This window comes from Callospermophilus lateralis, chromosome 7, assembly GCF_048772815.1.
Source record: "Callospermophilus lateralis isolate mCalLat2 chromosome 7, mCalLat2.hap1, whole genome shotgun sequence".
In the NCBI taxonomy this organism is placed as follows: domain Eukaryota; kingdom Metazoa; phylum Chordata; class Mammalia; order Rodentia; family Sciuridae; genus Callospermophilus; species Callospermophilus lateralis.
Genome location: NC_135311.1, coordinates 140,327,195 through 140,348,082, shown reverse-complemented (window position 1 = coordinate 140,348,082; position 20,888 = coordinate 140,327,195). Strand labels below are relative to the sequence as shown.

The 20,888-nt window shown below is 58.0% G+C and overlaps 1 protein-coding gene across 1 annotated transcript in view; it reads right to left on the bottom strand.

Annotated features, from left to right (window-relative positions):
- Positions 1–16,870, bottom strand: part of Chd5 (chromodomain helicase DNA binding protein 5) — a 56,240-nt gene extending 39,370 nt beyond the window's left edge. Inside the window, exons 1-3 of the mRNA XM_076863415.2 lie at positions 16,792–16,870; positions 7,474–7,601; positions 93–272 (exon numbers count right to left, since the gene is read on the bottom strand). Coding sequence (XP_076719530.2) covers positions 93–272; positions 7,474–7,601; positions 16,792–16,870 — 387 coding nt within the window. The remainder of the gene's footprint in view (positions 1–92; positions 273–7,473; positions 7,602–16,791) is intronic.
- Between the last annotated feature and the right edge of the window lie 4,018 nt (positions 16,871–20,888).

The window sequence follows — 20,888 nt, the reverse complement described above, 5'->3', positions numbered from 1 at the left end:
CACGGTGCGCGCTGGTTGGGAAAACCCGGGATGGACTCTCAGGTCAGAGGGCAAAGAACTGGAGCTCCTCCAGCCCAGGCCACAGCGGTCACCTTTAAGCACCCGTCGTCATTGTCGTCCTCGTCCTCATCCTTCTTCTTCCGCTTGGCTTTTTTCTCCTTCTTGTCCTTGAGTTTCTTCTTCTTCTTTTTGTTAGGGGAGTAGTCACTGCCTTCGCTCTCTGACTTCTCTTCCAGATCCTCCTCATTCTCTGAAAGCTCATCGTTGCTCCCCTGGAAAAGAAAGAGGCACAGTGAGGGTCTCAGAGGTCCCAAGAGAATGGAGGGTCCCGGGCAGACGCGTGGCTCTGCGAGCAGCCTGGCCAAGTTAGTCAGCCCACCCGTCCCTCATCCGTGTCCAATACTCACAGCTCTGAGCCAGCACAAGTCAAGGGTCTCACTCCCCGCTGAATGAGAAGTGCCAGTGAGGCAAGGCCCCCCGCAAACCAGACCCTCTCCCAAGCGAGACGCAGCCTGCCTGGCCCACCCTCGAGCAGCTCAGGCTCCACGTCCTCCAGGCTTCTGAGGACTCTGGGATTGTGACTAGTCTCGCACAATGGTACTGGAACCCAGGAGCTGATGGTAGAGGTCACCACGGCCAGAGTCCAATACCAAGGTGTACGGAAAAAGCCCCACACAGAGAACGATGTCCCTACTGGCACCCACCCAGGCTCCAGCCCTGGAGCCCTGCTACTGCTGCGCCCCAGGAACCAAACCTGTTCAAGCCACACCTCAATTAACATGGGGCACACCCCAGGTTTCTCTGCAGCCGGCTCTCCAGAAGCTGCCAGGGCACAAGCCCACCTTCCCCACCACCCCACACCGGCCACTTCTCTCGATATGAGACAAGGTAATTTAGGCAGCTCTTAAGCCTGGCTTCCCTGATTTAGTCTCCTGTCTGAACAGGCAGAAAATGGCCCATTTTGGAGATAAGGGTGTTTGTAGCCAGAGCGTCCCCACCAGAAAGGTACTGCCCCAGCAGAAAGCAGTCTCCTCCTGGCCCTGAAGAAAGCAAGTGGGGCAGAGCCTTCCCAGTCCCCGTGGGCTGGGGTCTGTGGGGAGAGGCTGGCACTGTGGCTACAGATAGAGAACTCGGCCTGTCACTCTCATGACTACAGTAAACTGTTTTCAAGGTGAGCGAAGAGAGGCATGGGGCCAGGCGTGGTGGAGCACGCCTGTAATCCCAGCAGCTCAGGAGGCTGAGACAGGAAGATGGCAAGTTCAAAGCCAGCCTCAGCAACTCAGTGAGGCCCTAAGCAACTTAGCAAGACCCTGCCACAAAATTAAAAATAAAAAGGGCTGGGGATGTGGCTCAGTGGTTAGGCCCCTCTGGGTCCAATCCCCAGTCCCAAAAAAACAAGGCAGGTGGGGTGACATAGGAAGAGATGAAGAGAGAACTGGAGAGATGAAACGTGAGCTCAGGGACCGGCAGTGGGACAGAGGGGAGCATCAGAGAGTGGAGCAGAAGGAGAGTGCGGAAGACAGGGAGGACGGGAGGGGCAGCGGGGTCCGCCTGGAGAAGCTATGGGGGCCCCAGCACAACTCTCCCTTTCAGGTCACTCTATAAAGAGCTATGGCCGAGGAGGCTGGGGCTGGGGCTCAGTGGTAGAGCTCTTGCCTGGCATCTGTGGTCACTGGGTTGGACTCTCAACACCATATACAAATAAAATAAAGTTGTCATCAGCAACAAAATGAGTTATGACCTAGCCTTTTCCCAGGAGAGAGGCTCTGAATAGGCACATCCCATTGGCGAGGTGAGAATGGAAGGCCACTGAGGGGCTCTCCTTGAGATCAGGCCAGGAAGGACCCCGCCATGCGCTGCCTATACTTCCCAGCTCTCCACCAGGCTCCCGCTCTCAAACCTCTACGTCCACTAATCCCCAAGCCAACAACGCCAGCAGGTAGCAGAAACAGGGCCTCCTGGCTTTTCTGGAACTGCGGTGTTTCTCGGAACACTGACTTGACCACACCCGGAGCAGGGGCAGCTCCCAGCCCTGGCTGCTGCCTGAGCCTGGCTCTTAGGCTCTTCCACAGTCCTCCGAAGAGCTGGGCGTCAGACAAGAACATCCATTTCCCCACGGGTGTCTTCCAGTCAAGAAATACAGGCTCCACCCCAGCAAAGGTCAGGAAGGGGGTGAGAGCCTCGGGGAGCTTCAGCACCATGGACAGCGGCTGAGGCAGCCCAAGGGAGGGAATCCAAGCAGCCCTCGGCTGCCTCAGGGCGGACCCCACAAACTGGCCAGGGATGAAGCCAGAGGACCCGGGGTCCTGCCGGTGGGTCCTGGGGCTCCCTGGGAGGTCTTGCCCCTTGCTAGCCAGGGCCTTGGGCAAGTCTGCAGCAGAGTTGAACCTCAGCCTCCTCATCTGTGCAAAGGCAGTGCCACAAAGGATGGTAGGCGGAACCAAGGGGAGCCGGAAGCAAGCCCTTGGGTGTTTTTTTTTTTTAAAGAGAAAGAGAGAGAGAGAGAGAAAATTTTTTTAGTATTTATTCTTTAGATTTCGGCGGACACAACATCTTTATTTGTATGTGGTGCTGAGGATCGAATCTGGGCCGCACGCATGCCAGGCGAGCGCGCTACCACTTGAGCCTCATCCCCAGCCCCCTTGGGTGTTTCTGACACAGAGGCCAGCCAGGCAGGGAAGCCATGCTCAGAAGACAGCGGCAGAGAAGGGCCAGGTCCCGCAGGCAGAGCGACACTTTCAACACCATCCACACCCAGGCGCCAGGACCACGTCCTCCCCTGGTAATGCCCAGATGACCCAAGACCACCCCAACTCTACTTGGAAGGCAGGGTGAGGAAACGAACCAGCCTCATCTCCCTCAACTGTCCAGCAGACTGGGCTGGAGCCACTGCACAGGGCAAACCTGCAGCTGGGCAGCAGTGTGGACAGACAACGTGACTCAGACAAGATGGGGCTGTGTAGCAACAGCTCTAGAGAAGCTGGCCCAGGCATCTGCTGGGAAGCATCAGGGTGAGAGAGTCAAGGAGTGGCCAGCACAGCTCCGCCTGCAGGACCAAGGGGGAGCGGAAAGATGGAGGGAGGGAGCCGGGAGGCGCCGCCTGCAGACTGTGCTGTCTGGCGGTGGCGGCGTGTGCACAGCTCAGGGGGAGCAGGCTTGGCAGAAGGCCAAAGCCCAGCCCTGACAGGCTGGGCCAGAGTCTACCCCAGAGCCCAGAGCCGAGCAAGAGACCCCCTCCCTGCAGCCAACCACCTGAGGCTCAGGCAAGATGTCAGCCTCTCATTTCACAGAGGAGGAAGAAGCTGCCAAAGAGAAGGCTCTGAGGCCCAGGGGCCCCTGGCCACCTCCCTTCCCCGGGCCTCCCCCAAAGGGAGCCCACACAGCTTGGGCCACACCCACCTACACCCAGCACTCACCCGAGCTCCGCTCCCCAGCCAGGACGAGTTACAGAACAAGTCTATCCCAGCAGAACTCAGCACCAGCTGTTCTGACACTTCTACAACTGGGCCTCCTTTTGCTCCCCCTTTCCCCCAAAAAATCTTGACTTGCAGAGAAAGGGAGTGGGGGATGCCGAATGGGTTCTGAAACAACTTGCAGAGAAGAGACCCAGGAACTAGGAGGACCTCCGTGGCAGAAGGAAGACCAAGAAGCAGAGAGGGGACACCAGAGAATACCTGGACCCTACAAGGGGGCCGTGGACCAGAGCCTGCTCAGGGGAGGAGACCAGTAATTCCCTAGCAGAGCTCCACCCTGAGCTCTGTGAGCAACCGAGACACACAGTGGGACTTTGACCTTGGCACTGTCCTTTCGCCGCAGCAGCCCCAGACGTGACTGTGGGAGACGCTCCGCTGGCTGGAAGAACAATCTTAGAGGACTCGGAAGCCACCTGCAGAGCACCCTGGACACTGCGCCCCAGCTGTGCCTGTGGCGGGTGGAAGAGCCCCTGCTCTACACCCCATTTCCCACGGAGGGCATAGCGCACCAACCTCAGTTCTGGGGACCCCAAGCGGGCAGTCCCCACTGCCCCCCTCCTTCCCAGCTCCGCAGCTGTTTCAGGATGGAAGCCTCTCAGCTCCCCGCCCCTCCCTGTACACCCAGCGCACACACCGCATCTCCCGAAAAAGGAGGCATTTAAACTCAAAGGAAGGACTGAGAGAGTTGGTCATTCTCAATTTGGGGTCCTTCAAGATTGAGAGGGAAAAAGAAAGAATGAAATATGAGCCTTCCCATTCACGACTGTTATAAACAGTTATAATTTAGCACTGAATAATTGGTTGCTATGGTAACCGCTGCAGTACAGGTTGAAATCATTTCTCCCTCCTGCGCTCCGGTCTGACAAGGAGCTTCATCTACATATGCTCAGGTTCCGGCTGCAGCCTGGTTATTTTATGTAAATCAGAATCCCTGACTTGCTACCTGCCCCCACCCAAACTGCTGCTTGGGGCCCACCAGCCCTGGCACCTCCTCCTGGGGTCACCTGGGTGGAAACAGAGAGGGGCAAAGGGATACAATCCCCCTGCCTGCGGGGCAGGCAGGCAGCTGGGACCCTCCTCTCTGGACACAGCATGCTCCAGACCCCCTAGGATCCACAGCAGGTCAGAGCCAGGCTCTCAGGAATGCAGGGAAGGAGGCAGCCCTGAACCAAAGGTCACCTCGAGGGGCCTGTCCCCTGGGGTCCTCCAGTCCACCCCAGCCCTCCATCCTTTCCAGGAGGCACCACAGCATCTCTGTAGAGAGGAGTGGGGAGAATGAGGGAGAGCAGGGAGGGAAACGAGGCAGGAGGGGGGGAAATGGAGAGATGGGAGCAAGAGGCCAGGGGGACAGATGCATAAGGCAGAGACCAAGCATGAGCCAGAGGGAGGCTCCGTGGGACGCAGCGAGAGACAGCAGACGAGAGCCAGAGAGCTGTGCTGGACACAAAACCAAACCAGGCCTCGGAGAAAGGAGGGAGCCCATCAGCTCAAAAAAGGAGAAGCTGAGACCAGGGCCCTGAGAAGAGAGGCAGCGACCAGCCCTTACAGGCTCCGGAGGCTGCAGGGCCGCCAGCACCCTCCCACTCCTGGCTTCTGTCCAGACACTGCCTCCTTCCTGGCCAGGGCCAACATGTCCAGGAGGGAGGGGGCAAAAACCCAGCCCTGCCTGGGGCGGTGGCTCTCACGGGCACCTGCTGGGACCCAAATGGGGGCCTGGGCAGAGCCAGCCCGAGGCTGAGACCCAGGGCCAGGTGGTAGTGCCTCTGGTCCTAGCCTCCTACCCCATCCCCAGAAATCTATTAGAGAGGAAACAGGCACTGGGCAGGGGCCACATGTAGGAAATCCCTGCCCTCGGCCATGAGGCCCAGGATGGAGACCCACGGAGCCTGGGGCTCAGAGGGGAAAGCAGTGGGGCAGCAGAACAGGTTTCACAGCCTCAATCAGTAAGTCACCTAGTCCAAGGACAGACCTGCAGGGCTATGGTGGGGACCCCGCAGTGCAGAGGGAACTACAGCAAGGAATTTAGGGACCTTCCCCATCAAAAGGGCTGGTCTCAGCTTCTCCTTCAGTGGGGGAGCCCCCAGACACAGGGCCCCCTTCTCCCTCCACATCTCCATTTAGATCCTGGGAACAGGAAGCTCACCCCCCTTCATGACCCCTCAGAAGACTCGGCATACAGGCCTACACATCTCAGGAGCCTCGGCCACCCACCTACCCTCAGGGACAACCCTGACCTGGGCCCTACCCTGCAGGTTGGCCCAGGGGTAAAGAGTAGAGTGTCCTCAGAGGGGGCAAACACATCAGTCCTGGACATCACGCCAGAATGAAGACAGAGCTGAGGGCAGCAGGTGTGGGCAAAGTCAAGCAGGAGGACCCAGGATCCCTCGCGTGCACACACACAGTGGAGCAATAGTGGCAAGGAAGGGCCTGGGGGGCACAGCACGGGAGCTCTGAAAAGGGGCTGTGGGCGTGGCCAGGTGCACCCTTCAGGAAGCTCTCCCAGAAGGGTGGGGGCCTGCAGTGAAAAAGGCTGACCACCAACCTCAGCGAAGAGCACCAACCAAAGAAAACCAAGCTGCCTCAGCCTCTCCCCAGAGGGACCCTGGATGAAGACCACAGCGCAAGATCACAGACAGCCCAGGGAAACAGACCACAAGCAGAGGTCGGGGCCGCTCCACAGCCACCTCACATGGGAAGGCACTTAATGTGTCACCAAAACAAATGGGAGGTGGAAAGGGGACACAGAACCAAGTGGCACAGGCAGCAGCTCTCACGCCCACCACTGTCCTCTCTCCCTCTGCTGGGCCTCTCTCCCTCAATGGCCTCTGCCTCTGGCCCTCACCCTGGGGCCTCCCAAGGAGCCAGAGCTGAGTTACATCCTGTGCCCAGCCGCTCAAAGCCCTCTGCTGACCCCGCCTCACTTGAGAGGTAGGCAAGAGGCCACGGTGGCCCCAGGGCGCCACTGCCTTAGGTGGACTCCCAAGCACTCAGCAGGCACATGGGCCCTCGGCGGGGTCTTCTGCAGCCCTTCTCCCTACCAGGCTCTGCCCAGGGCTCCTCACTAGCCACCTTCCTGGGCCTTTCGTCTACAACTCTGGACCAAAAAGGGGCAGAGCACTGGCCACACAGGCAGGCTAGGAGAGGACTATGCCTGGTAGGGGAAAGCTGGACCCTGCTGAGAGTCCCAGGTTCAGACCTCGGCATGACCACATGTGACCATGGGCACGGCCGTCCCTGAGCCACTTCTCCCTTGCCTGTGAAGCTAGATGCATGCTACCACCCTCTCCCGGGGCTGCCTGGAGGACTGGAGATGAGGCCCAAAGCCTCCCAGTCGGCATGCAGTAAGATAACAGGGCACCCAGGGTCCCAGTCCAAGTCGGGGAACCTTCAGCTGCCTATCTGCCTCAGTTTCCCATGTGACAAGGACGAATCTCCATCCCCATCCCACCAATTTCTTTGTTTCTCTGCAGAGGTTTGGTTAAGAGAGCCCCATCCCACCGATTCCCAGAGTGGATCCTGGGGTCCAAGCGAGTCCATGAAGCACTTGGAAATATTCTGAGCGCGTGGGCTCCATCCATCCGCAGCTCCCTCTCCTTTCCTGAACTGCTGGGAACCAGGATGAAAGAGACAGGAGCCCAGCTCCAGGGGCAGGCTCGGCTCACCAGGGTCTCTCCAGGACTCCCCGCCTCGCCTCTGCACTTCCAGTACATCTGCTTAGAGGGACAGAGGCTGCTACAGAGAGCCAGGAGAGAGCGCCAAGAGCCAGAAGCAGTGACCACCGGCTGTGAGGGAGGGATGCTGAATGTGGGCACTCCACCGTCTCCACACAGGGCAGCCAGGACAGGAGAAAGGAAAGACACCCCCCGCAACGTTCTCTCAGGAAATAGGATATCAGGAACCCCAGAGAGGCTGGCACACCCCAGGCTTCCAGCACAAACTGGCTTGGGACTCCTCGGTGAGGCCCAGGTCTCTCAGCGCCCCTCCCGCCCTCGCATCTCACCTCTTTCTTCTTCCGCTTCCCTTTGGACTTGCTCTCCTTGAGCTTCTTGGATTTCTTTCTCTTGGGAAGGCTCACGGGCTCCGCAGGGAAGAAGCTGTGGAAGCCTTCAAGGCCACCATCTTCTTCTTCTGGAAGACGCAAAGTGGGAGGGTTACCCTCTACTCCCCTAGCCAGAGTCCCAGGGACCCACCCGCCACGCCAGGTGACCACTCCGGACCCTCCCCAGACCCAACCAGGGCAAGGCAGGAATGCCAGCCGTGGGGGACAACGTCAGGTCCCCTCCCTGGGCCTTTCCTTCCCTCCTCTAAAATGGGACAGTAACCACCAACCCCTGGTAAGACAGGGACACGGAAGCTGATCTCTAGGAACAAAAGTGAGCGATTGACCAGCGGGCACTGTGCATGGGGCGCAGGGAGGAAGCAGCCCCAAGGAACCACCCAGGGAGGGTCAGGGCTGGACACAGGCGCCAACCTGGGTGAGGCCCATCCTGTGTAAACAGGACAATTGGGACACTCAGGCCCATCACCCGAGGGCCACATAAAACCAGCACAGCAAGAGCCAGGGTGCTGGAGGAGGGACCCACCCAGGAACATCCAAGATGGCACTGCACCCCTTGCCCTGACCCTGCAGCCACTGTGCATAGGTGCACACACCTCACCCTACACACACACACACACACACACACACACACGCCGGACAGTATGCCAAGAACACGCCAGCTGGGCACCCAGGAAGATGTGGCGCCCCACGGAGAACTGTCACATTCACCACGCCTGGGCTTCCTGGAAGCCACCAGAATCCTGAACCCCTTGCTTGTTTCAGCACCCTACAGGCTTCGAGGAGAGCAGAGTGGACTTGGGTGGAGAATCTTTGAAGAAGAAACTGGCTACAGCTGGGTGTGGTGGCCACACCTGTAATCCTCAGCTTAGAGAGGCTGAGGCAGGAGGATCACAGTTTCAAGGCCACCCTGGGGAACTTAGTGAGACCCTGTCTTCAAATAAAAAATAAAAAGGGCCGAGGGTGTGGTCAGTGGTAGTGTGTGTGTGCATGCCCAGGGCCCTAGGTCAAAGAAAGTAAGATGCTGGCTCTGAGCTCCACACCCATCTCTTGAAGGGCACAGGGTGGGACTACCCCTCCCCCACTTCCAACCTAGAGGAGGGGTTCCCACATGTACTGGGGGCATGATGTGTGACCTTTCCATGGGGACACGGTGGGCTGAGGCCGGACTCCCACCCAAGAAACCACACTTGAGCCCAAGTTCCAAGACTGCAGGCATGGGCCATGGAAGGGAAGGGAGGAGGATTCCCCAGGGCACACAGCACCAAGAAATAAGTCACCCAGAGTAGAACTATGGCCACACATGGGGCAAAGGGCCACGCGGAAACAAAACCTCCAGAAGACCAGGGGAGGACCCACTCGGGTCAGTTCCCCTTGCCAGCCGGTGGCCCATGCACCCCTGGCCAGCTCGTCCTACCCCACCCCCATGTGCCACGAGTGGCCGGCTGGGCCCACAAGGTGGGAGACACAGCAGGGTGAACAGCTCAGAGTCCAACGGCCACCTTGCAGGACCCCACCTGGGAGGGTGAGGTTGCCCAGGGGAACCTCAGAACCAGGAGAGGGTGACCTCAGAAATCCTTGTTACCATCCTGTTTGTTCAACCTGCCAGCCAGCTGTGTGCAGGCCCCATGCAGCAGACAGAACAGCCACACACGTGTGCATGGACACAGGTGTGCACACGCAGGACTCAACCCACAAACATCCCCTCCCGTGCTCCACACAGGCCCCACCCCCAGCCTGGGACCCCTGCCCACTCCCTGTCCCAAGGGAGGATGAGGAGGCTTCCTCCACACACACCAGCCCTCAGAGGGCCCTGGTGACTCTGGTGGCTGGGCAGACACCCTTCCTACCATTCACCCTGCAGGGCAGGCTGCACCAGGTGGGGGCTACACCACTGCCTGGGACTCTCTGCACCAGGGTCCCAACCGGGGAGCAAGTTCTGCTCTGCCAGCCCCCAGGAGTACCTGGGCAGAGGCAGGGCACGCTGAGTCCAACCCTTCCCCATGCTGAGGCGGTGGGAACCCCGAGGACCAGCGGAGCATACCGACATGGAGGGGGAGGCTCCGGCAGGTGCCACAGGGAGCTGGTCTTAGCAGGGTGGCCTGAGTGTGCCTGAGGGACCAGCACAGCGTGTCCTGACCCACTCAAGAGCACTGCTGAGGACATACCCAGGTGGAGGCACAGACGCGGTGGCCTTAGATGAGCTCCAACTCCCAGAGGCGTGGACAGTGGGGGCCAGGCCCTGGGTACAGCCAGGATGAGGCCAGGAGCCGCTAGAGATGACCCCATCTGTCCCTCTAAGTCCCAACTTGGCAGGGCAGAGATTTTTCAAACCAGCTGAAAACATGCATGGGGACCCCCAGAGTCATCCTGGAGTGGAGAAGATTGGCCAGCAGTATCCGGGGTTGGCCTGGAGCTAGGCTAAGGTGGCCCACAGGATGCCCAACCTAATCTGCCCACTCCCCTGGCCCCTGGAGACGTCCTAGGCAGAGGCACCCCACCCCCTAGCAGTGCTCAACATGGTTATGTAACCCACTCGAGGCTGATGCAATCTCGGGAGTGGGGGCTCTCCCTGCTCTGGGCTGTCCCCTGCCCCTTCCCAGAAGAGCAGTCCCCAGATTTAGGAAGGTCAGATCAGTACATGGTCCCTGACTGACCAGACTGGACCGAGGATGAACAGGTGGCTGGGGAAGTTCTGAAACGAAGTTCCTGGTCTGCTTGTAGCGGGAAGAAGGCAAGAGGCGCCTCACAGGTCACCCTGACCACACCCAGAACGCACCTTGGAGAATCGGTCCTAGACCCTGTCCATCACAGACCCCTCCTCCCCTCCCAGAAGACCTCCCAGCCCAGGGCCATCTGCCTAATAAAAGCCTCCCCCAGGAAGGTTCAGAGTTGGTATGGGAGATGGGGATCCAGCCCTGCCCACCCCCTTCTCTGACAGGCCCTTCCTGTTCCCACAGGCTTCTGGTACCCTGGGAACACCTCAAGTCCATGCACCCTGTCTCCTCTCACACGGCCCCTCTCCCTCTTCTGCAACAGGCCATGAGTCTTCTTGGGCTCTTAGGCCTAGGAATCACTCTTCAAGCCACCCCACCATCAGCCATGCCCTGAGCCCTGAGCCCTGTGCCCGGGGACCCCCGCCCCTTCTCCCTGCGGCCCCAGCTGTCAAGGACAGAGCAGAGATGCGGAGGGTGCTGAGATGCAGGACATGCAGCCAGTGGTGGTGGGCTCCTGGGCCCTGGGGTGAGGGGCTCCAGGACTCCTTGTCCTGCCAGCTCTTGGCCTTCATAGCGACCCACACCTCTGGCCCGCCCGGCTGGGCCCTCCCACACCAGGCCTGCCCCTCCAGGGCCTGAGGTGCCATCGATCCAAGCCAGCTATAATTAGGACCATTAGCCTGGTTATCGCTCACCTCCAGAGCCGCCCAGGCAGAGCAGGCCTGGGGAGGGGCCGGGGAGGCTGCTTCAGAGGCAAGGAGCAGATGGACAGACAGGGAGGGACAGAGCCTAGCTTTTTCCTGCGCTCAGTTCAGCCCTTATTAGCTCCCCATGCACACTCTGGCTCAGCCCCGAGGGACCCCAAGCTGACACAGCTGGGTGGCCCATCCCAGGCCTACACATCACCTAATGCCTACACACCACCTGCCCTAGGCTCAGAGCACCTGACAGTGTCATATCCATTGGGACACCACACAGCAACCCCGGAGATAAGAACTACCAATCTCACTGCAGATGTGGAAACTCAAGCTCAGAGGGCCCCATGGGTTGCCGGCATCTCAGTTCCACGGCCAGCAGGGAACCGACCGACAGGCATCAGATCCTCCCAGAATTCAGCATTTCAACAGCATGTCTGGTGTGCCAAGTGGGGTCTTCACCCTGGGGACCATGAGGTGACTGAAGCCAAGGCAGGCGGGTCTGGAAGGTCACAGGGGCCCCTGGGGGAGGTTGGGGCTGGTCCAGGCTCACACCCAGGGCAAGCCCCGCCCCTTCTGGGAGGAGCAGCGGCTGAGCCAGGCTGCAGAGAGCTTTGGAAGCTCAAGCTGCTCAGAGTAAAGAAAACCATGTGACTGCGAAGGGCAGTTAGGCCACCAGATTCTGGGTGGTCCAAGGGTGGGAAGAACAGAGGCAGGAGCTAGACAAGACCTTCACTGCCAAGGTCCGGGCCACCAAATGTGTCAATGATAGGGACCCAGCTCAGCATCCACCATCCTTCCCAGGGTCTGGAGACAGGAGCTCCTTCTGTTCCCCACCCTGTAACCCAGGTCCAAGCAGGAAACAAGGCCACCTGGCGGTCAGGGTCAGGAGGAGGCAGGGACAGGACAGTGCAATGGCTTCAAACCAGCACCCCTCCTTGGGGTGGCCCAAGTCCCTGCCTGGCTGACTCTAGCTTCTTCTGAAAGTTGGCCTGTCCCAGCACCCTTCCTCCAGGTGACCAAGGAATTAGAAACTGTGAGTGAAAAGTGGGGATGGGACACCTAGGCGGAGATAAGCAGGCAGAGCCCGGGAGGGTGGCCCCAGGGTGAGGGCTGTCAGGTCCGTTTTGGGTGCTAAGGGACCAGGAGTTCTGGCCAAGGAGGAGCCCAGACAAAAATTCCCATTAGTCCTTGGACCTCCCCACATGACACAGAACCCAGGCTGATGTGGGGGGCAGTCCTCCCGCCCAAGAAGTGATTAATAATTTATTTATGACATTTAACAAAACCCAGACATCACCTCATTGGCGTCTCATCAAAAGAAAGCGCCAGTCCTGAGAGGGAGGGGACTAGAGGGGAGGTGGCAAGGCTTCTACCAAGGAGTGACTGGGGTCTGGGGAGAGTGAGGGGCACAAGGCAGGCAGGAAGAGGCCTCCAGGCCCAAGGAAGGGATGGGGGCAGGAAAAAGAGAGAGGAGACTCCTCTCTCATGCCTACCTCACTGCATGGGGAGACCACCCCGGAGGCAGAGGGAGAGACAGAGAGACAAGACAGAGAAGCAGAGGCAAGACTGACGGACACAGGAGACAGAAGGGGGACAGAGGGAGAGAGCCAGGGAGGGGGAGATATAGACAAAGACACAGAGATGAGACAGAAAATCTCAGGGTTTCACAGCAAGAGCCCAGAAAGACATCATGCTCTGTGTTCAAAACTGCTCAGGGAAGATACTCCAAAAATGTGTGTTGTGTGGATAGGTAAATGGGTGGATGGCAGAGAGATGGATAAATGGATGGGGAGGGATGGAGGAATGGCAGGCAGGCAGGCAGGTAGGCATATGGACAGATAGATGATGGATGGATGGATGGATGGAGAATGGGTGGGTGGGTGGCGACTATGGATAGATGAATGGCTAGATAAGTAGCAGACAGATTCTGGATGGGTAGATAGATGTGTATGTATAGATAAGTGGATGATTGATGGATGGATTCTAGATGGACTGATGGATGGTAAATGTATAGATGGCTAGATGGATGAATGCATAGTGATATATGGACAGATGAACAGTGAGTAGATAGGTGAAAGGATGACTGGTGGGTGTACATATGGATATATGAATGGATGGAAGGTAGATGACTGAATGGTAGGTGGATGAGTGCTGGATGGATAATAAAGATATGAATGGTAGATAAATGGAGGGATGGTGAGTAGATGGCTAGTTGGTTGGGTTTACGGGTGAATAGGTAGATGTCTGGGTGAATACCTGGTGGAATGACACATAATCTTAGTCCTTCATCAACTTGGAAGTCACTGCCAAGTCACTGGGAAAACTGTGCTCCCTTTGCCTCCCTTCTCCCAGAAAGAATAATAAATATAACAATATAATCAGGATGCCTGGAACCCCACCCTACACGCATTCCTCAAGAATGCCAGCAAGCTAAGAAAGCCTGGGCCTTTAGAAGTCATGACAGCCACTCAGAAAGCCAGAGATGCTCATGCGGACGGAGCCAGTCCTGTAGGCATGGAGAGCAGAGGTCAGTCGCGTGTCCTTGGGGCTGGAGTGATCATGCTGTCTGGTCAGCTCACCAGCTTGGCTATGGTTAAGAAAGGGCTAGGCCAACTAGGCAGGGAACTTGCCAGCCCACCAGGGGCTCCAAGAGGAATTAGTGCTATATCTAAGGAAAAGCTTGGAGGTGCTATGTCCCTGTCCTCCATCCCCCCAGCCCTCCTCCTGCCCAGCTTACTGGATGAAAGTGCAAGTCTCAAAAGCATTTCCTTGGGGAGGCAGGATAGCTTCCCCGCTTGGATGGTGCTAATTATACCAGCCATGGATTCCTGGGCACCCATTATATGCAGGGCACTATGACCTAAATATTCCACATGCACCATCTCATTAGGCCTCATAATAACCCTCTATGAGGTAGTGAGTGCTATGTCCCATTCTAGAAGCGGGGACACTGAGGCAGAAGGCTGGTGAGCTTGCTCAAGGCCTCTCAGCTAATAAAGCAGAGCTGAGATCGGAGGCCTCCTCCATCCAACTCCCAAACCCTCACTGACCAGTCCTCCCAGCTCCCAGGAGAATTTGGCAGAGCCAGAAGAGGTGGGCACCCATCCCACCTTCCTCCTGGAAGCAGACTCACCCACCTGACACAAAGCCAGAGAGTTAGCAAGGGTTGGTAGGAAGCAAGAATACCGTTGAGGAAGCAAGGGCCACTCTGAGGGTGAGACAGGAGGGGGAGCAGAGCCAAAAAAAAAAAAAAAAAAAATGACAAAGAGTGCAACTGCTTGGATTAGAAAAAAGAAAAAACAGTTTGACAGCCCCCAAAATACTAACTCCTCCAGCCTCAAACTGCAATGTTTCAGAACCAGCTGACTCCAGGTGGCTGCCATTGACCTGGGCCCCAGGCTGCTAGTGGGCAGGCCAGTCAGCACTGAAGGAGGGACATAAGGCTGGAGCTGAGGCCACCATCACATCCAGGGGCCCAGGAGTGATCTAGGTTCCCTCCACCCTCAGACACTGAGACCATAATGATCTCTTGGCACCCTTAGTGCTGGGGGGGGGGGGGGCTGAGCACAGCAGGTGGTCAAGGGAAGTCCACTTGAAGGGGAACCCACTGGCCCAGCAGATGGACAGTAACACATCCAGAGAGCAAGAAGTGCTTCCCAGACAATAAACCATTAAAATAAGTCTGTAATGGGACCACACTTGAGCCAGAGGATCAAAGAGGGTCTTCCATGGTAGCACTGGAGCTGGGATTCAAATGGCCAAGAGAAACCTCTGCGCAGAGGAAAGAGGGATTCAAGCAGAGGTCACAGTCAAGGCCCAAGGACAAAGCAGAGCGAGGATAAAGGGACATGGAGTAGAAAAGGATGGACCCAGGTTCCAAGCTCTGATTTGTGTTCAGAGGTGACCCCAGCTCCAAGGGGGGGTGGTCAGTGAGAACAGGCCGGGAGGTTCTGGAAGGGATCAGGGACATGAAAAGGAGCTTGAGCCTCGGAGGCAGAGCAGCTCATCTGGTAGGTGGATGGGGCTGGAATCCCCAGGCAAGAAGGGCAGGAGCAGGACATCTTCTCTGCCAGGCTTTGGGGACCACTCCTGGAGGCCCTGGGGACAACATCCCCCCTGCCCTGGAGAAAAAGGGAGAATGAGGGGCAGAAGGGAGATTATGACCAAGACCCAATTCTCCGGCCCTAAGAATGAGTTGGGTGTCACCAGCCTGGCATTATGCCCCTCCCCCCATCTCCTTCCTTCCCCAAACTCAGTACCCCAATACAACCAGAGAGAGCCAGAGTAAGGCAGGAGAGAACAGGGGACTCCAGCAAGAGGTCTGCAGTCCCAGAAATGGGGCTGTCCATGCCTGCTCAGCTGTCCACCACCCCATCAGTGCCACAAAGGGCCACACCCCAAACACCACAGGGCGTCTCACTGAGGAAAACAGTGAGCTAGCTTACTGAGAAGCCAGCCTCCAAGCTAGAAAGCAAACACAGGTACTTCCCATGTGCTGGGCCTCTGTATTCCCCTCCCAGGAATGGGTCTGATCCCACCAGCCTGGGAAGGTCACAGCTACTGTCCAGACAACCCTACCCCATGTGGGGACACCCCAGCCGCCTCTTTGCTAACTTGGCCTTACTGCAAGGTGAGGAACAGCCTCCTGCAGAGGCCCCAGAGTCAAAGTCATTAGGCAAACAGAAATGGGGAGAGGGGCAGGGGCGTGGCCACCTGGGGGACTCCCCACAACAGTGAGAAGGTGCCAAGGAGCCTCGGGGCTGCTGTACCCCAACAGAAGTGAGGAGGTGCCACTGTGGCACGTTCTCATGCCCTGAGAAGACATAAAACATCCCTGGGGGCCAGATGCACATTCTGGGACGGGAAGAACCTCGGGCCTCACAGCTGAGGAGTCCAGGAGGGGCGCTGAGCAGCGGAGGAGGGCGGCTGGCCAGGCCCTGCCCAGGCGGGCCAGGTGGGAAAACGTCGGAACAAATGGCGGGCAGCTAACTGAATGGTTATCCTGTAAGCAACCCCTCCGCACCAAATCCATTCACGCTGAAATCCTGAATTCTGAGAGAGAAAAGGAGAGAGCCGGCAAGGGCAGGGGCGGCGGCCCTGGGGCGCCAGGCCCCCAGCCACAGCAGCAGGGTGGGCTGGAACGCCGCTGCGCTGGGCGACAGGGGGCCGGAGACTGCGCGGGCGCTAGGGTGCGCCAGGAGGACGCCGGCGGCCCTGGCAAAGTGCAGGGAGCGGCGGTCGCAGCGCCCAGCGGCCAGGAAAAGGGAGCGGGAGTCCCATCCCGCGCGCCCCAGCTCGCAGCCCTCGCGGGCCGAAGGAAGCCTCCCATGCCGGGCACCTTCAGATCCCCAAACACAGCCGGTCCTCGCCCCGCTGCCGGCCCCACCCAGGCCGCCCTAGGGCCGAGACGCGCGGGGCCGGGTCCCGCCTGCCCGCGGCGAGGCCAGGGGCGCGCGGCGGCCAGGCGAGAGGCGGGTGCGCCGCGCCAGCAGCGCGCGATTCCCGCCCCCTTCAAGGGCACGCGGGCTGACCCTGGCGGCGCCGCTCCCCCTCCCCGCCCGGGCGCCCGCGCAGGCCCCTGCCCGCCGTCCTCCGGCCCGCGCCGCAGCCGGGGTCCGGGTCGCACCCCGCCCTGGGTCGCCCGCGCGCTGCGCTCCGGCGCTCGCCCTGCCCTGCGCCCTTGGCCGCGCGGCGCCAGCGGGGCGGGAGCACAGCCCGCAGCCCGGGCGCTCCTCCCGCGCCGCGCCAGCCCTGCCGCGCCGCCCCCGCCGCCCGCTCCGGTCCGGGTCCCGCGGGTCCCGGCGCCCCCACTGCCCTGGCCCCGGGGCGCCCCCGCGCCCCCTCACCTGACATCTCGTCCTCGTTCTCCATCTCCTCGGCGAACAGCCGCGGCAGCTCCTCCTCGGTGCCCAGCGGGCCCCGCATGCCCGGCACGGGGGGGAGGGGAGGTGGGCGCCCCCCTCCCGCCGGGCGCGGTGCCAGCCTTAACCCGTGCGCTGCCAGACGGGCGCGCGCGGCGGGCGAGGCGGCCTCGGCGAGAAGATGGCGGACGCCGGCCCCCCCACCCCCTAAACCTCCACCCCCCCGTCTCGACCCCCCTTCCTCCGGCCGCCTTAGCCCGCACCCGCACAGCCCGGGCCGCTCCGCCCACCGCGCCCGGCAGCCCCAGTCCCGCAGCCGGCCGAGGGTGGCGGCGGCAGCGCCGGCGGCACGGCGGCAGGCGGGGGGGCGGCACACATGCCCGGATTGTGACGTCCAGTCTGGTTGCTGTGGCAACCCCATCCCATCGTTCCGGCAGCGGTACTAGTTAACAGCACAGAACAAGTTGGGGGGACTAGTCCGGTGCCGCCGGGTGAGCGTGGGAGACAGGGGCGCTCCGACAGGGGGAGCCGTCGAGGCGCCCGCGCGCCCGGGGACCCGACGGCCAAGCGGGCTGCGGGAACTTGGCGGCCCTAGCGCAGGAGCAGGCGGGGAAACGCCGCCCCCGCGCGCCCAGAGCAGAGCCAGCCACAGCCGCCCCGCCCACGGAGGCGCCGGGCCCGGGTCCCCAAGGGCGCGGAGGCGGGGTCTCCGGGGCTGCGAGGAGGAAGCGCCCCACTAGGCTGACACGCGCCAAGACCCGCCCCGCACCCGGTTCCGGCCTTGACATGCTTCTAATCTCCTCTCTCAACCCATTTCGAATGAAGACTAGAAGAAAAATGTGGTGTGCATTTGGGGAAGGGACGTTCTGGAGACAGTGGGGCTGATTCCGTGAGGGTGCTTGTGCCCACCCCCTACGTGTCTTCATCCAAAACAACCCTCCTGGACTGACTCCAATTCCTACACATCCAGATCCCTGGGGGTTGTGTGGCCCTGCGTGGTCTGCGCCCCAAACTCCCACTCAGAAGCAACACCTGTGGCGAAACGCGAAGGAGCCTCCGCTGCCAACCCTCGATTGCTAAAGGTAAGGAAGGAGGCCTAAGCCCTGCGGGAGCAAGACGAATTTTAAGTGAGTGCATTCAGTCTCGCTGCAGCAAGTCTTAACGCTACTTTAAAAACGCGCGTAGGTTTCAGTGACCCCCAGGATCACCAACTCTTATCCCAGAAAGACCAGTAAGAAGGGCAACTTCATCTCACTACCTGCAGCCAGACACGTAAGAGGTCCACTGGAAACCAGCTGCAGCCACGGAAGCCAGGCTCTGCCTGACTTGGGAACCTCAAGGCGGTGGAAGAGGAATATAGCACAAACCCTCTGGTCTTGGCTGAGCACCTGTCCCACCCAGGCATCCATCACCAGGAGGGTTTTCCCTGCCCTGGCACTTTTGGAGAATCATGAAAATTGTGTCCACTTGGCTGAAGGACCCCAGAGCGAGACCTCTTTGGGGAGGTTGCTACAACCCATGCTGCTGGACAGGAAAAGCTGTATCTATGGCCCAGGGAGGGTTGTAAAGGTTTTTGGCAAAGCTTTATCCTGGTGCAACCCAAGTTAATTGCCATTGAGCCCTAAAATCTCTTTTTACATCCTAGGCAAAGGCAGGTCTGTCCAGCCTTTCAGGATCAAAGTGCAAGGTGCTGAGAATCCACTTCATCTTTCAGGTCTTTCTTTTTTTCTTGGCAATGGGGATTGAACCCATAAGCACTTTACTACTCAACTACATCCCCAGTCCTTTTTTGAGACCGGGGCTTGCTAAATTGCTGAGGCTGGCCATGAACTTATGATCCTCCTACCTCAGCTTCCCAAGTCACTGGGATTACAGGTGTGTGCCACCATGCCTATTTTAGAGCACATTGTACATAAAGATGCTGGATCAGAATACTGCAGGCCACCTATCAGAGGAAAGGGGCAGTCAGCAGCAAGCAGGCTAAGGAACCAAAGGACCTCCCTCCGCAAAACTGTCCTCACCACTGAGCAGCTGGCCAAGGGGAGCCCCAGATCACTAGGCTGGAGCCAGGCCTGCGTGTTCCCTGAAAGGCTTCCTGGCTCTTTCAAGTCCACCTGTTTCCCTGACTCATAACTTCCCAGGGAAAAAAACCCTAAGCTTCACCAAACACACCCACCCTCCATCACCAGCTAGTGGTGATTCCCCCAACCCACTGCAAGGAATTTTGGCTTAATATTTCTTAATACCAGAAAGCCCCCACCACGTGTGTGAGTGTGTGAGTACACACACACACACACACACACACACACACCATTAACCTTGGCTCCAATTCCCAAAGCAAGGCTGAGAAAGTCAAGATATCATTCACCATGGAAAAGCTCCAACTGCTTAATTTGCAACAAATTAGAGCCAAGATGCTCATCACTCGGGATGCTCTCCCCTCCCTAGCCTGCTCTTCCCGTGACTGCTGCTGGGTAACATTAGCTAATACCTAAAAGGAAAGAAAGACAAAAACTGGGATAGTGAAATAAATGGGTTTTTTTTTTACTACAAATCTTCAGTAATTTTAAAAGAAGAGTTCTTATTATTGTTAAAACTATTAAATGTGTGTCTTCAATGACAATGGTCCTAAAATGCCTGATGTTAAAAGCAATCCCTAAAGAGGTGAACATTCAATAAACCGCAGTCACGAGAATAAGCCTATCATTAAGGTCATAGTTTCAATAGACAAGACACTCATGTTTGCTAATCACAGAACTTGAAATTACACCTCAGTGGCAATTCAAAAATCACAATATTTTAAAAATATGTTAGTTACAAAAGCATCAAGGAAAGTTTTCTTCCCCTAGAGTTGAAAGAGATGATCACCTTCTGCACATAATGGTACTCATCCATGTGAATTTCTCATGGATAACCCAAGTCATATCTCCTCACCAGACCACCTTGTTGGATACTTCATTGATTTCAGGCTTCTGGAGGACAGTGACGTGCTTGTACCTAGAAAGATCAAGCCTCTACTGGACACCTGCTCAGCAGTGGGGAATTTCATCAGCTGGAATTTGGAAGTGTCCTCTGGTTGGAGGAACCAGTGTCCCTCTGCAGACCAAGACCTGGCTTCTAATTGAGGCCTTTTCCTCCACTTAGGGACCTTGCACAAACCACCTGGGGTCATGGGGGAGGCAGGCAGGAGCTTCTCAGAAAGGGAGCCCCGGGCCACAATCCTGAACCTGACAGTAGGCTTAAGCTTACTGATGGTGCAGCCTGGAATCCAGCTAAGGTCAGCGGTGAAGTCCCTCAGCAGGACAGTCCAGACTTGGAATACAAAGGTCCTGCCTGGTCTAAAACAGCCTGAAGAAAACCAATGTGATTCTCAAATCCATCCCCAGAGCAGGAAAATGGCTGGATTAGAAATTACTGGGTTTTGTTCCCAGAAATAAGCACCATCACGGTACCTGTGTCCTTCAGCACCACCTTCTTGCTGAGACTGGAGAGCCCCCAACAGCAAGCCTCCTTCCTACCTTCCTCTCCTCAGAAAAGCACCCTCAAAGGCTTATTCCCCCAAGTACAAACCTATTACCATGATTCAGCCAAAGAACTTCCCTCCAATGGCTACCCAGGCTTCTGGCCCAGCAGCCTCATCCAAGAGTGCCCCCTTGGTACTGCCAGACCTGCAGCTGCTCCTTGTAAATGGTCCACATCCTAGGTTCCTCTCTCCTCCCCATTCACACTTGATGAGTTTGGGGTCAAGTCCTGAGCACAAAAAAGCAGCTTCCAGGATCTCCTGAAGTTACCAAGAGGGACCACTGCCCCTTCACGGGGATCCTTTTCACTTTCCAACCAATCAAGTGTCCCCTAAAAAGAATGAGGTTAAACATCCCCAGACAGCAACTGCCTTAAAGGCATCTGGCATGAGTGCACTCCCCTCCCGCCTCATGGCTCAATACTGCTCAAGGCACCAACAAGCAAGCTTGGGACTCTTGTGCCTCAACACCTGGCTATTCCTGAAAACCATGACACTATTCCCCAGTCACAGAAGAGGGGGCTAAAAATCTTCAGTAATTTTAACAGGAGAACTCTTATTA